We start from the raw sequence: 19729 nt of genomic DNA, 5'->3' as shown, positions 1-19729 counted from the left end.
CACAACCTGCATCCCATCTAGGGCTCCTCTGCTAGTCTGCTCTCCCATCGTTCCCAAAAGAAGCCAGCGCCGCCAGACTCGATCCACCTCTGCCTGTCCCCGATGGTCGTCGAGGAACCGTCTCGACGTGCGCCTTCTCCGCCTCCTCTGTGGTCGCGACTCCATCGTCTTGTATCAATCCCTGCTGTCCGTGGTCATCAGCTGCCGCCCCAAATCGTTCTCGTGGTCGGACAGTTCGCTGCAAGGTATCTATTTCCATTACAGAGCTGAACCAAACAAGATTTGATTTTCTCAATACGGAGCTGTTACACCATGTAACTTGATTCCCTTTACGTTAACATTACCACTCCTTAAAACAAACACCTCCTACGAGACTGATAGAGGGGAAACAGTGTATTCAGTAATTCTGTGTGGGCCTGGCTGAAAGATGCTTTAAACACCTCAAATGATCTTATCATGTGATCCGAGCACCTCATTTCCCTTGTATTCCAAAGGAGACAAACGAGGCAAAGATGTGAGGAGCAGCATCAACCAGCAGGTGGAAAGGAAAAAAGAAAACGAAATGAGAGCAGCCTACGTGACCTGTGGGACGGCACCGAAGGCGCTAGTCCCAACCACCGCCGCCACCACCGTCTCCTTCTCAGGCTCTCCCAAAAATTCGTTGCTTTCCAAACAAGCACGCACAGGTCAATTTCTTCCAGAATTTCAGACTTTGAGCAGCATCAGATCGAGTACCCCCTCTCACTCTCACTAGCGGGCTACTAGGTAGCATAGCAGCTGGTGGAAGCATCTCATCTCATGATCCATCCCCTTCTCCCCCCTCCCTCTCTCCCCTTACACATTCCCCAACACCTGTAAAGCAGCAGAGCACCAAGCTGCAAGCAGAGACTGCCACAGATAGGATAGCCACTCATCTCCTGCTTTTGCTTCTCTCGTCTCCGTCGCCGCAATTCGTCGGACCAGAAACTCATGCAGATCCTCTCTCTGCTCTGCTGGTTCTAGAGCTTGGCAGTGTCAGGGTGGCCTGAGGGAGCAGAGATTTGCTTGTCCCAAGTGATTTTTCTCCATCTTCTTGGTCCTCCGGTGGTCATCTAGTGCGCTTCTGTTTTCCATGGCCGCAATGGCCAACCCTCCTCCGACTCCGACGACTCTTGGTCTTGGGCCGCAGCCGACGTGGATGCCCTACGAGCCGACGAGGGATTGCTCCCAGGGCCTGTGCAGCATGTACTGCCCGCAGTGGTGCTACTTCATCTTCCCGCCCCCGCCGCCGGTCTTCGACATCGCCGGGCCCAGCGGCGACGGCGACGACTCCTCCGGCCCCGCCTTCTCGCCCCTCGTCATCGCCATCATCGGGGTGCTCGCCAGCGCCTTCCTCCTCGTCAGTTACTACACCATCATCTCCAAGTACTGCGGCACCTTCAGCTCCCTGCGGAACAGGCTCTTTGGCCCCGGCGGCAGCCGCGGTGGGGGCGGGGGCGGCGACGCCCGGGGCGATTCCAGGAGCCAGGAGGAGTGGGAGGTCTCGCCGTCGGACGGGATGGACGAGACGCTGATCAGCAAGATCACCGTGTGCAAGTACAAGCGCGGCGACGGGTTCGTCGACTCCACCGACTGCTCTGTCTGCCTGGGCGAGTTCCGGGACGGCGAGAGCCTGCGGCTCCTGCCTAAGTGCAGCCACGCCTTCCATCTCCCGTGCATCGACACTTGGCTCAAGTCGCACTCCAATTGCCCGCTCTGCCGCTGCAACATCGCGTTCGTCGCCGTCGGCATGGTTTCGCCGGAGCCGGAGGGCCGTGCTGCGCCACGGGACGACCGGAGAGGCAGCGACGAATTCGCTCTGACAGTCGACGACTACTCCGCCGGGCAAGTGCGCGAAGACCCGCAGGCCGCGCCGAACAGTAACGGCGGCGGCAATGAGGACGTGAAGGATCGTCCGGGGAGATCCGAGGCGGCCAATGTCGTAGTCGTCGAGATCAGAGAGGACGGCGCCGTCCCGCCGCCGGTCCCGGCTAGGGCGCCACCGTCGATGCCAGACACGCAGCATGAAGCCCGCATGTCCATTGCCGATGTGCTGCAGGCCAGCCAAGAAGACGAGCTTACGGTGGGCAGGGAGGGCGGCCTCCAGCAGGCAGGCTCCTCGAGGCGGTGCCACGGGGAGCACAGCAAGGACGGCGGCGGCCGAGCACCGCCGGATGCATCGACGAAGAAGTTGCCGCCGGCCGGCAGGTCGTGCTTCAGCGGCAAGGGTGGTGGCAGAGGAAAGGATTCAGGCCCTCCAGTGTGATTTGCTTGAGGCGATGAATGATGTCTCAGGCATTCTTCTTCTGTTAACCAGTAGAACACTTGACCGTGATGATACTTTTCCGTGTGCTTCCGGTGGAGATCACGTCGCCAGCCGGATCAGAGACTGGAGATTTCTTCTTCATCGTTACGATCTCTACTTGCGATTCGCCAGCATGCTGCACAAGTCCTCCCTGTGCAACTGCAACGCCTGCTGACTGGTGACATGTCCTGCACCTGCTTGGTGATTCTGCAACTCTGCTAGATAAATTGTATAGGAAATGGTTTCTCTTCTTCTTCTTCTTCTTCTTCCATGTCGCCACTCCGCTTTCTACACGATTGGATTCTGCTCCAGGGCATTCTCTCTGGATTAGTGAGTTAACTACATTAGGCAAAATACGTTGTTTGCAATGAGGAGTGTGTCCGTTTCGCTTTTTGTCGTATCGTCACGTGTGTGCGTTTGCAATTAACATTTCAAGCTGTAAAAGTGGAGCTGATCATTTGGGGATGTGCGTGGAAATGCAAACTGATAATCTCCAATCAAGGTGAACTCGAAACTTGTTTGGTCTTGTTAGGTGGCCTGTGCCTTCTCGCTAATAATGTTTGCCATTCAGAACGGCGCGTCCACTTTGATCTGCTGCGTAGGACAATGTGGGTGGGCAACTGGGCGTCCTGCTGTTGAGTGTCGGCCTGCGAATAACATGTGCGTCTCATATGTCAAATTGCAGTTGAGTGTTTGGTGGACGTTGTAGCTACTAGCTAGATCAACAGTTATTATTTCTGAAGGAGAACAGTTCTTTATTATCTGGATTTCTTTGTATTGTGAGTTTTCGATCAAAATTTGTTTAGTGTATTCGTGCTTGCGTATTTGCAGAAGCATAATTGGGTTAGATCAGGTGATTTGTCATCCCTACATTTTGGCAGATTTTTGTTAGTTTAGAGTGCAATCATGCTTTGGCTTATACGGCTGTACTTACATTCAAGGGGGCGGTAGCGAGTGCTTTGTTGCCGAAAGGGGGTTTGGTGTTTGCAGCTTCTTCTCAATATAATCATAAGCTACATAGCGCGACTTTTGCTACATTTGATCTGTCCCGTTTGCAAATTATTTTAGTCAGTTACACCAGAGGTGTTTGAACTTGATAATAAAAATTAGTTTAATGCTAAAACTTACAGCTTACATTGAACTAGTTGAATGCCCGTGCGTTGCCACGGGTCAATAAAATTAATTGTCACTTAATTATCGTTGGACGTCGAATCCAATCCGACTGTGCTGGTTTTCTCGCAACCATCGTCAAACAAGCGCTCCACTCCTTGCCCCTTATTTTTATCAGCCAGTGGGAGGGTCTAGAATCGCCCTCTTGTTGCCTAGGAATCCCTTCACTAAAAGTGCTCATGTCATGAAATATTTCTTTTACCTTCTTCTCACTAATAAAAATAAAATACATTCAGACTTAAATAGTAGCTGAACATATTATCATAATGATTCAATAAAGAAGTATCCCGTGATCTTGATAAGATCTCGGACTTGATGGGTCTTGCCATATTGGCTACCGAAAAAATGAAAGCACATATTCACTGAATAATATTTAAGCATGGAGATAGTTAAATACCTACGTGTTTCAAGGAAGCGTCAAAAAAATAATAACAACTGAACATCTTCCCTTCACCCCTCTCTTCATTTATTCATGTGTTCCTTCTTCGTCTATCTTTGCTCTGACTTCGGCCATGCCCATGCTCTTTTTTATGTTACTTCTCAGATCCGGTTGTATCAAATAATCGATAAAACACGACATTAAGCACATCATTAAAACAAAGCAAAGTGAAGGTATGACGCCCTATGCAACAAGCAACATACATCCGCAATCGTCAATGGGGGTCTAACTGAATCACCTTGTTATTCTAGAAGATAGTGCCAACCTTTGGAACCTTACCTATGCTCAACCTATGTCTCCATCGTTCATGACCTGGCATTCCTACAGAGCTACAATGTCTTAGAATATCATTCTGTGGTTCAAATAGTTCTCTCAAATTATGGATGCAAACAAATGTTTTCCTTTAAAAATGTCTATCAAGAAGGCTAGCTCACAGAGCAACAATTGAATAGAATGCATAATGTTCAATAAAATCAATGGAGGGAACACTTTTGCAATAAAAAGCAAATACTACATGTTCCTCTACATCTCAAATAATCTATGATGTGGAGGTACACAAAAGGATGGTCTGCACTAAAGAAAACTACAATTGATTTCATGTGTGTTCTAGAATAAAAAAATTGTACATTACAATGTTTTGATAATGTGGCATCCTAGAAATCGTCATGTTTTTAGTACAATATTTGTCAGCACCATGTTTCATTGTTTCCCTCATGAAGAAACCATGTACCAAGCAATATCATAGTCGATCTCTACAACTTCAAGAGACCCAATGATTGTATTTGCTACCTTGACAACAATGACTTGTGGTCACAAATTCACCTTCATAAGTACTACCCAAGTGAAGATTTCATAATTAATATATACAACATATATACAAGTGCTATAATAAAGTTTTATGAATTCGTAATGAATAGAAATTACTTGCATAATTTAAATAAAGGATCCTCCATTTTGCTGAAAAGTAAAAGCTTAATAACTCTGTGCAAATAGGGCATGGAGTAACTAAAAGTAGTTGTGATTCAAAAGTATGGCACATTTGGTTTCACTCAGAATGCTGTATAACGGGTTCCGCCATGAATTTGGATATTTTTTAGTTAATATAGCTTTTTTCCCTGTAACATAAACAAATAACAGTGCCTAATATATTGCAAAACAATCAATCACAAAAATCTTTACTGGAAGCAGAGAGGACACATCTCAGATATCTCCAACCTGTCATTGCCGGAGGCCCGAGTAGTGTTGTTGAACAAGGTCCTCATATTGGCCGACTCCTCCTCTTCCGCGCTTGTCCTCCCCACCGTGACCACCCATGCTCACGTCGCCAGATCGGTCGATGTCCCAAGGCCACCGTCGCCACCCTGATCGACTGATGCGCGGACCAGCATGCCGCCGATGCCATTGCCCTGCACTCTTGCGAGACCACATGCTGGGTTGTCGCCGGTCGAGGTCATCATCTGAGAAAGACCTATCCTCGAAGGACAAGGCCGATATCGCCACCGTCTCGAAGGTGCTCTTCCGATGGCCTCAAGTCCGCAGCCGTCCACACGAGCCGCCAATAGTGGAGAGAGGTGGGTTGAGGCCGTGGCCGAGGCCTAGATGAGATGCGCGACGCAGGAGAGGGAGAGTGCGGGGTACCAGCCAGGTGGTTCGGGTTTGGCAAAGAGATCTGCATATGGAGTTTGTGGACTTGTGGGAGAAGTGGAGGACGTAGGGGATTTTTCTTTGGGTTTTCACTACTTTGGAACGTGAGGTTTTTCTACATTGTTTTTTCTTTCTGCGTGAGAATCGATAGGACGGAGTGAGAGGACGTATCGACAGGAGGAGAAGGGGGATCGAACCATCACGACGAAGACGACGACGTTCGATTGCTGACAATATATGCTAGTACTGTAGTACAAAACACAGAGGTCAGCCCAGTATAATGCCAAAAAATTGTACTCTACTGAAAAGAGACCCCCAAAGTCAGGAAAAACAAGAGAGGAGAAACATCAAAGTCAGGAAAAACAAGAGAGGAGAAACATCAAAATCAGCCCTGCAAAAAAAGACTATCATGTCATGAACTTGGAAACAGAAAAAAATCATTCTGAACAAAACAACAAGCAAAATTATGCGGAAACCCATCAAAACTGCCGAAATAACATAGAAAACTGAAGCAACTTATCAAGGAACATACAGGCGAAGCTAGCGGAGCTCGTTGTGGTCGAATCCGAGCAGCCCCTGGACTCAGAGCTCATCTTGGACAGAATTTCAGCCAGAAATCAATCAGCACGAGTCTAGCTAGAGTGGGGGTTGTACCATCGTCGGTTTGTCTTAGGCGCCACGAAGGGCGCGGCAGCACCATCCCAAGAAGAGGTGGTGGTGCCCAGTGAGCACGACGTTGGGGGCGGTAGGACAGATGAGATCTACACCACAGCAGCGGCATATGGGGAAAGGAGATGGGCGGCTTCTGCCTGGATCGGCGGCTGTAGCTGTCAGAAGAAGTACGGGGGTGAGATAGAGGGCGTGCGTGTGTTGGTTTCAGACGGTTCGATCATGGGCCATAAATGTGCGACGTGAATAACGCGAACGAGGGATGGGGTGCAGCTAAAAAAATTTCACAAAGAAATCATGCGAGGAGCGAGAGGTTATACGACGGGAGGAGTCGTGCGGAGGGATCGTTAGAGATGATCGAACCATCACGACGGCAGATCCCTCTTTAATAGTAGAGATTCACAAAAAAGCAGGTGTTAACTCAAGTCAAAGAATCACCTAATAGACTGAGCTACAGCTACAGGGATAAGTATTTGTATTTGCATAGTGCATGCCAAAAGCTAACGAACTTAACGGACCAAAAAATGCGAGTAGGAGAGACTTACTTGAGTGCCTCTGTAAGAGACTCGAGAAGCTGGTACCGCTCTTTGTAAGCCAAACCAATCAACAATATGACACTTGTTGGCAGAGAAAAAAAATCGACAAACAGGGAACCTACAAGTCAAAAAAGAGAGCAAACACTTGGTGTGCATCCTATGCCACAGCCAGAGTTAATTCATTTATAGTCATATATTCAAAGAGAAGGGTACATATACATTTTGTCCCTTGTATGATTTTTAACCGATGTCTATGTTGAACAGTAGCTTTGAATACATAATTCAATTCCAAAAAATATGGTCAGCATACAGATGTTAAGGTAGAAATAATACTGCCACTAAGAAACACTCATGGTGCCAAGATAGAAATATTATTATAAAGTACGCTAATTCAATGATCATCGATGGCAAGGGGAAGAGTGTGTTGTATCACTGTTGTTATATATTTGAAATCTCAATGCACATCACAGATATAATTTCTAGCAGTACCAAGCTTTGGTCTCAAACAAAACATATCCATGTTACCCTCAGGATAACTGAACAACAATACCTGACAGTGGTCACCCAATTGAATTCATCCATCTTGGCACCAAAATCGGAAGTTCTGGGTAGCTCCATCACAGATTTTAACACCTAAAGGGTTGAAGGAAAAAACATTCAGTACTTGCTATAAGTAAAGGAAAACCATAAAATTTATATCTATGGACTTGCAAAGACAATCAAGAGCAACGGGAGAACAAAATCCTTGTATGCACCAACCGACTCATTCATTTGAGTGACAAGTTTATGGTGTCAGTGATTCCCACACAAATGCTTGCATTCCGAACATACTTCATCCCATTATTATCTTGTACAAAGTTTGCATGCTACTCTTTGGTTGTGTGTCTAAATACAAATTAATTAGGTCATATCACTCAATAATCAAACAAATTAGTGAAATGTCTTTAATGGGAGAGAAGGGCCACTAATCAAGGCATAGGAAACGCTTGGACAACAGCGTCCTTGACAAGAAATCAACACAACAAAGCTTATGCAGGATCACCGCATCCGCGTGCCCGCTAATTGCAGTGTGCCCTTCGCTACAGCCCAGAGTGACCTCACGGCACGAAGGGCTATCTCCCTATCTATATTGCCATAACTTTCAGATATCAAAATCCTTGAATAACATGAAGACATGACCTCCAAAAGAATCATTGAAAAAGTATTACTATGATCCTTATTTTTTGCATGTATTTCTTTCTACATGAACCACATTCTGAATTTAACAGGAGAATAACTACAGTAAAATCGTATATAAATCATCAAATGGTTTTGTTTTTCTGATGAGGTCATTACGTGGACAGGAAAGCCTTGGTTTGAGACTCATGATAATTATTATCACTTATTGTATCTCTACAAAGTTAATATAAACATATATGAAGTAAAATTGTTTTGCAAGAAAAATAATACAATACAATTTATACATGTCCAACCCATGTACTCTGGTATGTAAAAATGATCAAAATCGCACACTGAAACCCGTGCAAACTCAGGGGCATTATATATCATGGAGGAGGGAGTGCCTAAAGCAAAAGTCTGCTTCGTGTCTTCCCAACTTTAACACTTAAAGGTGCATGGCATCCCCTTGAAACTTGAATAATGACTTTTGAACAACAGAACCATATCCAAATCTTTCATATGCTTCGTTACAATTTTACACAGTACAACAATGACACACCTCGATCAAGATAATTGGTTTCTCCTTTACAATAATAAATATAAGTAGAAGTTCAGGAGTGTTATATTACAATGTTGTTAATACTTACGCCAATGTGAAGCTGTCTACCTAATGGCTACACAACTCTTTGACCATGTTCACTAAATTGCCCGTGCGTTGCAACGGCGATAAACTAAAAATGTTGCCATGGCAGAAAAACAGGCGAAAAAAAGAATAAGTGCACGTGTTTGTGTTTTTACCTCCTCACCCTCACCGTCACCACATCCTTGCCCTACATCAGTCACAGCGACATGACATTGCACCATTTCCTACGATGTTGCCAAGGATCTGCCTCATTTTCACTCTCCATCATCATTGCGATGAACGCCCCCACTCTTCACTGAGACTATGCCAATTACCTCCAAAATACCTTCACCGCCTATGTGAAATGTCAAACTGGACAATATTCATCAGTACACATTATTAATTCACTAAGAAAATTTACACTTTATAAACCTAGTGTGCAATGCTTCTTGCAAAATTAGTCTAACTGGATTGTATGTGAGTACTCCCAAATTTTATTACTCACCTGCATGAAGCCTTTGCTTTCACTACTACCAGCTAGTATATTTGACTAACTAATTGGTCAATACATGTTGTTGGCAAGATAAATGACATGCAGTTTGCTAGTAAATTTTAGTAAGTTCCGCCTCTATTCGGTCCCATGACCTCTGCTCCTATACATGAGCTCAAATACCATACCAGCAGATCAAACATTTTCTTATTATAAGTTGACTTATTAATGCCTTCTTTTACAATGAATGTGCATATTAGAGATGTTTTCTACTTGTGTGCTAATAATGTTAACCTGGTTACATCAATCAACATAAGAGAGGGGGCAACTTTTGCGATAGCTTGGAGAGATAAAATGTCAAATGGGAAAACACTCATATTGATTTATTCACGAGTACACATTATTATTTCACTGTTCTGAATCGCAATCACCTAAAGAAAGCATCATGCTTCAAACTATATACATGCCCGTGTGTGGTCTCACCAATCTAGTACTACATAGATGATCATTTTTTAAGGTATGGATCCATTTTTTAAGCTAAGCACATTCAGATTCCAACCACCCAAGGTATGAATCCATTTTTCTAGTTATTGCGTAATTCGACCTGTTAACCACCAAATAATAAAAAATCAAAAACTGTGGGATTGAGGAAGAAGATTAAACTTGAGGTCATATTGAGCGGTCCTACTTGTATCGTGGCTTTGGGCTGGATCACCACTGTCATGGCGCCATCCCACATCACAGCTTCGCCCTCGCAAGGAGCCGAATTGAATCAACTTAGTCGTTGCAGCTGAATTCCTATTTATCGTCCTAGACTTAGATCTTCTCCTCTCTGCTCTCTGTTGAATAATTGTCCCTGTTTTATTTTCTAGATTGACCTACATATTTTAGTTTTCTGGTGATAAACATATATGATAGAGCCCTACAAATTAATATCTATGATTCGATATTAATGTCATAGCTTCAAAAATAAAACAACAACAACTCCATAAACACATCCTCTGTCCAGAATATAATTATATTCATAGTAAAAAAATCTAGGGACGAAGGTACTACTTGAAGAACTGTCATCACAAGTTCAGTAAACATACCACATGGTATGTATGCACACCAGACAATTCCAACACGTACATCGGCATCGTGGAACCGGCCTTGAGTGCCTCTGTTGTCCTCTCCAACAGCGGGAACTACACCATCGAGGGCTCCTGCACGATCACCCTGTATACTTGGCAAAATCAGTCGGGAAGCAACATGAGAGGTACAGTGGGTAGCAAGCAGGATTCAATGTTCATGACATGACATAGAAACTGAGAAGAGTGGCTTCAATAAAGTTGCTAGTAAAAGCTACCTTCAGACTCAAGGATCTGAGCACGTTTCTTGTGCTCTGCTGCGGCCTGCATCTCCATGGCCTTCTTGACTCCATCTGGAGGAGTGATGTCCCCTAGAAAGATAGATAGACAGATTGATGGATATTAGTAATGTGGTCCTGTGAGGTGGTTGGATAAGGAGATGATATATTGTGCCATACATACAGACAGTTGAAGAAGGAAGGAAGGAAGGAAGGAAAAGAAGCATACTGATTTCGTAGCGAAGACACTTCAAACCCCAAGTTTCAGCTGCCTCATTGATTGACTTCTGTAGTTGGGGAAACAAGAGAGCACATGAATCACACACAATCCAAGCATGTATATATGATACTCAAGATATAAATCAAAGTCATGTCCTAGTAATAAGCATCCAGATTTTTGAAGTATGCAAAAGGCAGGTAGGTTAGGTATGCAAAAGTACCACAATGTTGTAGTTGAGTGTGTCCCTCTCTTCGAAGGTCTTGTCGAGGGTGATCCTATTTCGTGAAGACATTAGTCGAATGGCATACTACATATGTCCTCCCTCTACTAATCTAAAACATCTTCTATTAGGTTACAGATGTCTTTGTTTACACGGGGGTCATCCTCCTTTTCAAAAAAAAGAAGCAAATGACATGGTATGATTCATGGGTAATGGGTATCCATTGCCATCTCTGGGTATTAAGTCTCATTAGATGACATGTAACATGTTTAATTACATCAACAATAGCATATACCATAAGCTAATTAATTTCCTTTTGTTATAATGATTAAGAAAAATGATAGTAGAAACATATGATATTAAAAAAACCATGTCCAGTGTTGTATATTTACATGGAATTTTTGTAGGAATATCCATTCTAATAAAAATTTGCATAGAGCGCTGACTACCAATTACATCAAAGTCGATGCATGTCGTTTTAAATAAGTCACCACCAAGTCCTAATCAGCAATGGAGTTTATTCCTTGCAACCAAAGAAGTGGTTTATGATCTGAAAAATTGAACCGAAAAACATTTAGTGAAGAGTAACTGAAAGTAGTAGCGAATGACAAGAGCATATATATGTCCGAATATATGTGCAACACCGCATGAACTGTAAATCATAGGTATATGATCATCATGGTTTCCACTTTCCAAAAAAAACCACCTCTAAAAAATCCATCGTACGATCCCACCTCCTCCCATAATACGATCCCACACAGGAAAGAAAAAAACCAAGGTTAGCATGATACTGGAAAACAAAAACACGATCTCCACCTCCTCGCAGTATCCAAATGAACCTGAACAACCCGCCGCCATCCTCTCAAGCGACCACTCATCGCGGCCTTCTCAGGCGACCACTCACCCGACCACTCATCCTCTCAGGCGACCACTCAGCACGGAGAATGGAAATTACTGCTTTAGAATCCATTACTAAGTGCATCATTTTTCTACTATCTAAAAACCTGTGTATTTTTTTTACCATTAGAAGTGGCCTCCTTCCAGCCTTGTCCATCGGAAGCACCCCAAGTGCCATCATCGGAATCTAGAAGAACACCATAAAATCAGTGAGTACTGAGTGGCAAAAACTATTGCATAAGAGCCATGATTAAATACCTGAACCGCAACCATAGCGAGCATTCCCGTGTTCCCTGACGAGAAACCTGATTCATGTCATGGATAGTTAGTACCCAAAAGTAACACATGGTAAGAAATATGTCCAGTAACTATAAGCAGTAAGCATGAGAAAGTTAAGGCATCAGGTTGCTAAAATTCATTACCAACCGAGACAAATATCTCACTAGCGTAGAAGCACATTGCGTTCACTCCACCAAACTGTTGAAGGACCATGAGCCCAACTCCAACCTGAAAGAAATCCAATACTTATAAAGTTACACATGAGCATCTCCTTTGTAGCTAGAAATGCATAACTAATACTTATGGTGACAGCATGAATGTAATCCTTCTGAAATAAGTCCAACATCTTTGACTGTGGCAAGTGCTGAAGCTTTTCTGTGAAATCCTGAACATATATAATTAGCTAGACATTTCAGTAATGCAGGACTAAGTTGGTGTTCTATTTTAAATACCAGGTTTATAACAGTTGATACTTTGATATCTGCTGCCTCTTCCGAGACGTCAGTTTCTTTTCCCCTTAGCTTGTGTAACGCCTCCTCGAGTGAACCTGGTCGTCCGATGTTAGCCTGAAATGCATGTGTTTTCTATCAAAGAAGGGAAAAACTGTGTAGGCGCCATCTAATTAATACATGTCCTAGAGAAGCTATGGTGATACGAGACGATGACTGAATATTTATGTCAATTTTTCCGCACACATTAAAATTAGGTCTCAAACTGAATATTTATAGAAACTGTTGTTACCCCAAAATCTGCTCCCTTGCATATGAACTTGACGGAATGTAAGAAATTATCATGTTAAGTTTGTCAATGCCACATAGTACTACTATATATTTGTTTTTTTCTCGAACACACATAAAAATGTTTGTCTTTTGTATATAAGAAGACAACAAGATGAGATGGCAGGGATCTTACATGCAAAACAACGAAAGAAGACAAAGCCAGGAGGGGATAAAATGTCTGAATTTACTGTGTGTTTTTGGTACTAACTGAAGATTAGTAGTAGTAATACCTGAGGGCAGATGGGTGACGACCTCGGGGCGGAACCAGTGCTGCGCGAGGACGGTGGCGCGGCGGTCGGGCTCGCCGCCGGCGGTCTTAGACGCCTCGGCCATGGCGACCTGCACGAGCTCCTCCTGCAACGCGTGCGCGATGACCTCGTCGTTGTCGACCGCGTCGACCCTGACCTCGGCGAGGGCGGGAGCGTCGAGGAGGGCGCTAGCGCGGTGGGGTTGCGGCGGCGGCGGGGCGTAGTCGGTGGTGGGGGATTGAGGGCGGTGCACGCAGGCGTCGCCGTCGAGGAGATGGTGGAGGCCCCAGTGGACGATGTTGGCGTCCAGAGAGCTGCGACAGCTGAGATGGCTCGGCAGCGGAACTGCAGTTCGGGGGAACGGCTGGTCCGGGAGGCGGTGGAGGATGACTGGAGGAGATGGAGAAGGGGCGACGTGGTGGTGGTCGTGGGAGATGGGGCGACGTGGTGGTGGTCGTGGGAGATGGGGCGACCGGTTGGCTTTGTGGCAGGAAGATAGAGAAATCTGATATCTGTGATGGCATGCTAGTACTTCCGGTTTTTTCGCTCGCGAGGATGGTGGGATGGGTTTTTTCGGTGGGAGAGAGCTCTTACCGGGGGAGAGAGGTCGAACTATCGCTGAGATTGAACCATCACGACGGCACATCCTGCTTTAATAGTAGAGATAGATGATAAAACTTGTTCTGGTCGTGCATCTATGATGCTATTATACATACAGGGACTACTAGGCATCATATTATTGAAATTTTGTTGGGAAAATTTAAAGAGAAGTGTGCGTACAGGGATGCTCCTCTGCGGCGGGCGCACGCTAGATTCTGTTTCTATGACCAGAATTTAAAAACTTTTATCTCTTAAACCGTTAATTCAACCGATGATCCGTTTTCGTCGTTGACTTTGTTTCGATGAAATCTTTAAAACTAGATCCCATATCGACATGTTTCGACAATATTTTTTTTCTCATACTTACCACATTTGTTGCACTTACTTGTCATATTAGTAAGTACTTATTTGTCTGATAAAAAATAACTTAATTGTCATATTTTTGAAAATTGCATATAAATATGATATCTCGGCATAATCAAACTGACAAGTAGAAACAACTTTTTTAGGCGATTACGCGCAAACATATGACGACTCAACAGATATAAAACCAGTGACCACAAGAAATCTTTTTTGGTCATCGTTTGTAAATATGACAGCTCGGCATAGTTAAACTAACAAGCACATAAAATACTTTTCTGGCAAAGTTGTATGTAAATATGACAAGTTGGCATATTTTCAAATTGACAAACACAACACATGCTTTTTATATCATGTATAATGAAAACTGCTACAAAGCTTTGTACGAAACAACATTAAAAAGTGTCAAACAAGTTATATTTTTAAAACTAGTGTGTAATGTTATTTTTTTGGCAAGGTGCATGAAATAAAAATGGTAACTTGACACAACTAAAATGTAAAAATAGATGGCAACTAAGTTATTTATAAGTGGTCACTAAGTTGCTAATATACCGATAACTAAGTGATAGTAAACTGACAATTACCAATGAAAAAAAAGGTGTTGAAACATATCAATATGAGATCTAGATTCGAAGATCTTGTCGTGAGGAACCTAATTGTTAAAGCGGGTCATTAATTAAATTAATGGTTTAGAAGATAAAACTTTTTAAAAAATCAAAACTAGGGGAATATTTGCTTACATCAAGCTGATGTATTGGTTTTCATGCATGCATGCATGAAGACTTGTGGCGAGGAACAACGATATTATGCGCAAGTAGAAATGGAATTATACGAACACGTGATGTTCATTTATTCGCTGGAAACTGATTAGGTAGCTGCTGCATGACAGTGCATCGGTGAGGCGCCGCTTCATAGTACTGTTCAATTTTGTTTCCTATTAGACTAGTCGGAAGCATGATGATTGTCACATTTGTTAGTTTGGCCGCACACGAGCTTACCTTGATTTGCTTCATTACTTGATTGTTTCCCGTCGGACCTATAACCCCATAAATTCCGACCCACTTTATTGTAGGTTTACAAAACAAATCAACCACCTTTTAATCACACTCCAAATATGCTTCCGATTTTCACACCAAATAAAGATCAGATTCCAAATATGCTTCCGATTTTCACACCAAATAAAGATCAGGTTCCTTATAATCACGGTTGCCTCCATTGAAGGTGATACAAGCTAGTTCCCTTTCGAAAAAGGGTTTTTTCTCACTTTATATTAAAAAGCAACCAACCGATACAACCAACAATAGGTGCTCGGACGGAAGGAGCACAATCACATCCAAAAGAAACGAAAGAGAAACAACAACAGAAAAATGCCGACAACGACGGATTGACGGTAACGAAGAAGCTTCACAACAACTGCGTCCACCGAAGATCTCCCACCAAGCTCCAAGGCTCCGAAGCACTGGTACCAACCAGCACCTCCAAGAAGGACCGCGACGATGACGACGATGTTGCCAAGGGTTTCCCCGGTACAAGACGACGCAAGAGGAAGGGTCGCCCCCGACGCCCTCCACGAAGGTCCAGCGGCACCCACCGGCATCGCCGCGTTGGTGTCGGCCAGGCCGACAGGGGTTTCCCCCGATCCCAACCTTCACCTTGGGTGCTCCAGAGCCTGCCACCAAACCGACCACCATCTTGCGCCACCGCGGTCATGAAGCCTCCACGCCGTCTCACCACGGCACCATGAAGTGAGGTCTGCATAGCAGGGAATAGGAGCCGAGACTAGGGGCCACAACATCATCGGCACGTTGGAGGGTGCAACCTCCAGTGTCAACGACGGTAACTGACCGGATACAATAGCAGGAGCATACCAGACTCGTGGGCCCACAGGCCCCGGCGGGCCTTTCACGCCCGTAAAGCTCCCGCCATCGCGCTGTAGCAGGCACGCCGTCGGCATCGTTGCCTCCCGTCCGAGAAGCTCCTCCTCCTCACCGCACATACGACAATGAAGCCACGCCGGGGGCCGGCCCCCAAGGACCCAGATGGGGCCCGCAGGGCCCAGATCTAGGCCGGGGTCGCGTCGCCGGCCGGCCTGCGTCACCATGCCGTCTCATCGCCAAGGGGCCACACCACCACCTCGAGCGCCGCCGACCACTGTTGCTGGGTCGCCGGTTCGTCGCCGAGCCGAGGAGCACCGCCGCCGCCCCCATGCCCCGGGCAAGGAGCCGCGCGCGGGGGGACAGGCAGTCCCGCCGCTGCCAACACCACCCGGCCAAGCGCCGGGGGCTATCGTCGGCGGCGGTAGCGAGGGAAGGGGAAAGGAGGGAGGCCGAAGAGGGGAGGGGCTCGCCGCCCTGGCCACCTCCCGGGGAGACGGCACGAGGGTGGATCCAGGAGGGGGGAGAGGGGAAGGGGGGCGGGGACGGCCGGCGGCGGGGGGGGGGGGGGGTCCCTAGGAAGGCCGACGGCGACCGGGGGGGGGGGGGGTGGAGGAACCCTCCTGAGCTAATCCGGTTGTGATTTTCCCGTCGGGGAAACCTACTGAATTAGCCTTACGTTTCCTTACTAGACGCAATGCTTCCTTTATATGTTTGTTTCCATCATATGAAAGGCCTGCTTCCAAACACTTCAAATTGTGCTTCAGAATTATGTAATTGTATCCATTATATAAAACTTGTTCTTGCAGAATTAGAAATCATGCTTCATAAATCACAATAATTTTTCTCTATGAAGCACTATCATGTGGTGTGCTTCCTTTTTTCATATATGATTCCATGCGATATGCTTGCAGTTTTTTGGTACAACGTCTAAGAGATACATCAGTATACAAGGTAGGAAGCAACTACTGGTGCTACATGTACTCATGAAGCAAGAATCATATGTAAGGCAGCAACGTTGTTTCAATTCACGAGAGATTTTATTTCTAGAGTGAATGAAGTTTGTTTGATTAGTATAAAACTATGTTCGACAACATATTTTGCCTCGAAAGCATTGCATTTTGTTTGCATTAACTGAAGAGTTTCTTTCAGTAAAATATTAGTTTGCTTTTGTGGAGTACAAAAACAATTTCACCTTCTTAGAAAAAAACCACTTCTTGTTTTCACCGAATATAAAATTGCTTCCAAACAAATAGTAGTCTGCTTCCATCAAAGAGAAAAATAATTCAGAAGCATCCCTCTCTTATTTACATCAACTCCAAAATTGCTTCCAACCAAATAGCAATTTGTTTTCATCAAAAGTGAAAAATTATAACCCTGTTACAATTACGACATATGCTTCAAAGGAATTACGGAGTAGTCCGCAAAGAAGAGAAAATGGCCACTGATAACTCTTTTTGCAATAAAAAACAAGAAAAAAGCATACAACATTATTTTCAGTCCAATCTAGCAGCATTGTATCAATGTCATCGAAGAGCTCTACATATTTTCTAGTTTGTCCCAACAAGGAATCTTCTCGACAAAGGGTAGCGCTTCATCTTGGTCATTGTGCTCTAGACATCATTCAATATCCTTGATGTCTGCCCAGCTACAAATTTTTGCTGCAAAAATGTATGTATAACAGAAACATCATTCAGACATAGTGAAGCATGGTCAGGAGTGGTTGAAGCAAAATAATTCACCACAAGAATCATATGTTGAAATAGTTGATGCATACAGTTGTCAACCAAAATCGTTGAAGCAAAATAATTCATCACAAACAATGCGCAAATAGCCGCAGCCACTTGAGATTGTTTGTAGTGGTCTACAGCAGAAACATATGTGAGAAATACAGATGCATGATTGACAATTGTATGTATCGAACCCATGTAGAACGTACGAGAAACAAAATGCATGGATAGTACTTTTAATCTGATCAGGCTTGAATCTATATGACACGGAAAATTTTAACATGCAATTCATGAACCATAAATTCCACAACTGACACATCTCTAAGAAGCATCCTAATCATACCTGAATTCAAGGAGGAGAACCCTTACCTGCTTGTGTTGTGGAGGGTGATCAGAGCAGATCCCCTCGATAGAAAACTGGGAATCTATAAGGATGAAAGAGGAAACAATTTCCTGCATGAAGATGCATGGACAAGGCGAGCTACAACAGTAGCTCCATAGCCTGTTACTCTACCTCGCCTCCTGGTTCACCTCTCTCGTTGACAGGTTCTCCTCGATTGAATTCTGGAACGATGGGAAGGAGGAAGCGAAATTAGGTGGAAGCTGAGAGGAATTGCAGGCGTGTTGTAAAAATGAATGAGACCAACCCGGGCTAGACTAGCCTATTGGCATTTTTTATAGAAGAAAACTCCGTGAGCACCAGTGTTAGAGCCGAGGCTCGAACCCTGGCGGGCTGGCTGCAAACTCCAGCGCCAAGCCAACTGAGCTATGCTCGTTAGGGGAGGGGTTACACGCGGAGGGCACGGGTGTTGGTTCAACCGACATTTTTTAAGCAACCAGATAAGACGTATCTGTGATCGTGAGATTGGAATAGAATCCACGGCAGCCACATACATATAACATGGTGACGAAACATGCCAACATGGTGTGGGATCTAAGGACAACTCCAACGCGACGACCCAAGCGGACAAGGTTTTTTTTGCTTTTTGTCTGTTTGGATCGTTCGTTCGTGTGTTTGTATCCTTTTTTTAATGGATCAGTCAATGCACCCAACAGAAAGCAAGTGGGCGATAACATTGTGGTAGTAAAATAATAAAAGAGAGGTCGGTAAGGATGGGCAAGCGAATTAAAATAAGTAAAAAGAGGTTGGTGGGTGGGTGGGTGATAAATTGGTCAGACCGGACACATACGGAACAACACAGACACAGAAAACGTCCGCTTTATGTCCTCGTGCGATTCAAATATGACAAATATTTGTGTCCGAAATGGGTCCGCGTGAACGCGAAGCTGGCGCCTTTTGGATTTGGGTCGGCGGTTGGGCGTCCACTTTTGTCCGCGCCAACCTAAATGGACACGGGCGGACAATTTGTGTCGCTGCGTTGGAGTTGTTCTAATGTGAGTGACCGGAAGGCGGGAATGGGCGTGTGGACTTTTATTTTACAAAAAACACCCTGATATATTACTTTTTCTCACAAAAAGCCTCTCAATTTATTTCTTAAATAATCCTAAAACGTGACTATGACAATTAGGCCCCATCCATTAGGACACAATATAACAAAGAGAAATGAGGATTCAAAATTAAGCATTGCCTACGTTCGAACACACAAACTTAAAACGCCAGCGCGGACACGCTAGCCACCACACCGTGTATCACTTATTGTATAAATGGTATTCCATCTCTAATGACCTATAGACAAGCACACACATAGTCCTTAAAAACGGCTTGCAGTCACATGTTAATATTTTTATTTTCCATAGCATTTTATAAGAATACGTAAAAAATATTTTACAAACAAATAAATTAACTTATTTAAGATAATATTCTTGTAATTATAAGAAAAAATATTTAAGATAATCTTCGAGTAATTCTAAAAATGTATTCTTATTTAATATAATGGTTATGTAATTTAAAAATATATTATTAATAATAATAATGTTCGCGCAATTCTAAAAAATATTGTTATCTAAAATAATGTTCATGTAATTCTAAAAAAGATTGCTGGTCCATTTTACAAGCGATTCCCTATTCTGCATCCTGAAGATCATACGGACCAGAGCCAGAGCAATCATTACAGATATATAGGGACAGCAAGAATCAGTAAATACCCGGGATACCTTACTAA

At 44.3% G+C, this 19729-nt stretch overlaps 1 protein-coding gene and 1 long non-coding RNA gene across 2 annotated transcripts; one reads left to right on the top strand and one right to left on the bottom strand.

The window, feature by feature from the left end:
- Window positions 1–311: 311 nt before the first annotated feature.
- LOC123401955 (E3 ubiquitin-protein ligase Os04g0590900-like) lies at window positions 312–2716 on the top strand. The gene has a single exon (XM_045095820.1). It carries the CDS (start codon window positions 1112–1114, stop codon window positions 2282–2284), a length of 1173 nt encoding a protein of 390 aa, XP_044951755.1. The 5' UTR covers window positions 312–1111; the 3' UTR covers window positions 2285–2716.
- Window positions 2717–10401: 7685 nt separating this feature from the next.
- LOC123403878 lies at window positions 10402–10886 on the bottom strand. Its single transcript, XR_006611575.1, has 3 exons — window positions 10840–10886; window positions 10629–10686; window positions 10402–10492 (listed from the first exon to the last, which is right to left on the bottom strand). It is a non-coding gene; the product is annotated as an uncharacterized LOC123403878 (long non-coding RNA).
- Window positions 10887–19729: the final 8843 nt, after the last annotated feature.

Source organism: Hordeum vulgare, chromosome 6H (genome assembly GCF_904849725.1).
Source record: "Hordeum vulgare subsp. vulgare chromosome 6H, MorexV3_pseudomolecules_assembly, whole genome shotgun sequence".
NCBI lineage: Eukaryota > Viridiplantae > Streptophyta > Magnoliopsida > Poales > Poaceae > Hordeum > Hordeum vulgare.
The sequence above is the reverse complement of the archived record's forward strand: the minus strand, read 5'-3'. Positions and strand labels throughout refer to the sequence as shown.